Here is a 2500-nt window from a genome sequence, read left to right on the forward strand (position 1 = left end):
GAGGAGGTCTTGAGTGCGAAGGCTGTCTCTCTTGCCAAGCAGGGGCAATGGATGCAATGGGAAGGTGTGGAGAGGAGAAAGCTCAGCTGTAGAGAGTTATGGGAAATGGAAGCGAGAAGATCAGCTTCATCATTAGGCTGACATATGACGTCCTACTGTCACCAAAGAATCTTCACCAATGGTTTGGTGAGGATCCAGCGTGTGCCTTCTGCCCAACTCCAGCAACCCTCAAACACATTATGACTGGATGCAAGACCAGCCTCATGCAGAGGAGCTACACCTGGCTGCATAATCAGGTCCTCAAAAGCCTGGTATCAGTGCTGGAGAGCAAACAGACTACGACCAACTCCTTGCCACCAAGACCAAGCAATCCTTTAAAGGCAACAATGTTTGTCTGAGAAGGACAGAAAACACCTAAACATCCTTCCACCATGTCAGAAGCAGGGCAGCTACACAGGGCTCATGACTAGAAGATGCTGGCAGACATTGGCCAACAACTAGTCTTTCAGAGATTGCCTCTACCAACCTCCGGCCAGACCTGGTACTCTGGTCCCCTTCACTGAAGACTGCTTACATCATCGAGCTCACAGTCCCGTGGGAGAACTCTCTTGAGGAGGCCTATGAGCGCAAGAAGTTGTGCTATGCAGAGCTAGCAGCAGAAGCGAAGCAGTGTGGCTGGAACACCAAAGTCTATCCAGCTGAAGTAGGATGCAGAGGATTTGTGGCATTGTCTACCATCAGGCTGTTGAAAGAACTCGGATGCCATGGTCAGGCCTTGCAGAAGACCGTTAGAGCAATCTCGGAGGCAGCGTGAAGAATTAGCCGGCGGATTTGGCTTAAGCGGAACGATCCGTGCTGGGCAAGTACATCAGCATAAACCACCGGAGAACCCCCTGCCTGTCCACCGGTTAGACAGCTGACTGGAACAATAGGGTGAATTTCAGGGACAGTTGGGCTGCGGGCTGATCACCTGGCAGCGGGCTGATCACCTGGCAGCGGGCTGATCACCTGGCAGCGGGCCTACCTTGTGAAGGGTGTATAGTGTATAGTGTTGAAAGCCGAAACAACCAGTGATGCAAGGCCACACTACTGATGATGTGTCCCGTGCCCAATTATCCTGAAATGTCATCCTGGCCAAGATTAACCTCCCCCACCTGTTGATTCACTACCACTCCCAGCATCAAGGAAAATGTCAAGTAGGTGCTCACCACCTATCGGCACAAAGGGCAGTATTTACCATCTTGTCCTGTGTATTTTGATACTGCAGTTATTTATATATAATGGCAATTGTTAATTCACATAATTATTTATTGACGTACTTATTTATTACCAAACATATTTATCCACTTATTTATTTATGCACTTATTTATTTACAGTTATTTATTATCACATTAATTGATGCACATATTCATTTACGCACTTACTACTGCACTTATTTATGCACTTACAGGGAGGCCTGTGGGTGGGGCGGTGCTGCTCACGTCCTGGCCTCGTCCCTGTGGACAGAAACAGCTGGCTGAGTTTGCAGCAGTGTGGAGGAGGCCCATCTGCTCCTGGATCAGGTCCCTGTGGCTGTGGAGAACACCTGTCTGGTCCTGGATCAGATCCCTGTGGTTGTGGAGGACACCTGTCTGGTCCTGGATCAGATCCCTGTGGTTGTGGAGGACACCCTTCTGGTCCTGGATCAGATCCCTGTGGCTGTGCAGGAGGTGTCGGCTGGTCTGAAGGGGGCGGGGCTGACTGGGGTCGGAGGTCAGACGGTAGCTGTCGTACTCATCCAGACACCAGTGAAGGGTTTGCTCTTCACCCACCTGTCTGAGTGTCTGCTTCTCTTTACCGGGATGACCCTGTGCATCGGGGCTGGACAGGGTCGGGGTTTGTGGGTAATGAGGACTCAGACCAGGGGTGGTGGGGCTACAGAAGGGCTGTGCGCTACTGTTGTCATGGCAACTGTGGTGGAAGAAATGCGTGCTGGAGAAATCTTCAGCTGATGACGAGGTGAAGTCGATGGTGCTCCATCCTCCCTGGGGCAGAGTCGGCCTCCAGGTGTCATGACCTGGACCAGGTGTGTCCCCCTGTCCGTACATGCCACCGGCCAGGTCTATGTGACTGTTGTAAGGCGGTCTGTAGTGACTCGCACCAGTACTGAACTGGTTCTGGTGATCAACGTGGGCTGTGGTGAGCAGATAGGGACGTTCAGCAGGTTGTTCAGACCTGCTCCACTCTGGATGATCTACATCTACAGTTTGTTTGGAGAGTAGGTGCTGGGGCAGGGAGAGGAGGTGAGGTGAGGATATCTGAGGGTCAGGGAGGTGAGGGGAGGTTAGCTGAGGGTGTGGGAGGTGAGGTGAGGATACCTGAGGGTCAGGGAGGTGAGGGTAGGTTAGCTGAGGGTGTGGGAGGAGGTGAGGTGAGGTTTCCCGGGGTTCAGGGAAGTGATAGGAGGTTACCTGAGGGTGAGAGATGTGAGGGAGGTGAGGTGAGGTTACCTGAGGGTGA

The 2500-nt window shown here is 52.3% G+C and overlaps 1 protein-coding gene across 1 annotated transcript in view; it reads right to left on the reverse strand.

Annotated features, from left to right (window-relative positions):
• Positions 1–2500, reverse strand: part of LOC125885253 (nascent polypeptide-associated complex subunit alpha, muscle-specific form-like) — a gene marked incomplete at its 5' end in the record, with an annotated part of 5684 nt that overhangs the window by 1395 nt on the left and 1789 nt on the right. Inside the window, one exon of the mRNA XM_049570803.1 lies at positions 1450–2174. Within this exon, the coding sequence (XP_049426760.1) occupies positions 1450–2174 (725 nt within the window). The remainder of the gene's footprint in view (positions 1–1449; positions 2175–2500) is intronic.

This window comes from Epinephelus fuscoguttatus, linkage group LG24 (genome assembly GCF_011397635.1).
Source record: "Epinephelus fuscoguttatus linkage group LG24, E.fuscoguttatus.final_Chr_v1".
Lineage (NCBI taxonomy): Eukaryota > Metazoa > Chordata > Actinopteri > Perciformes > Serranidae > Epinephelus > Epinephelus fuscoguttatus.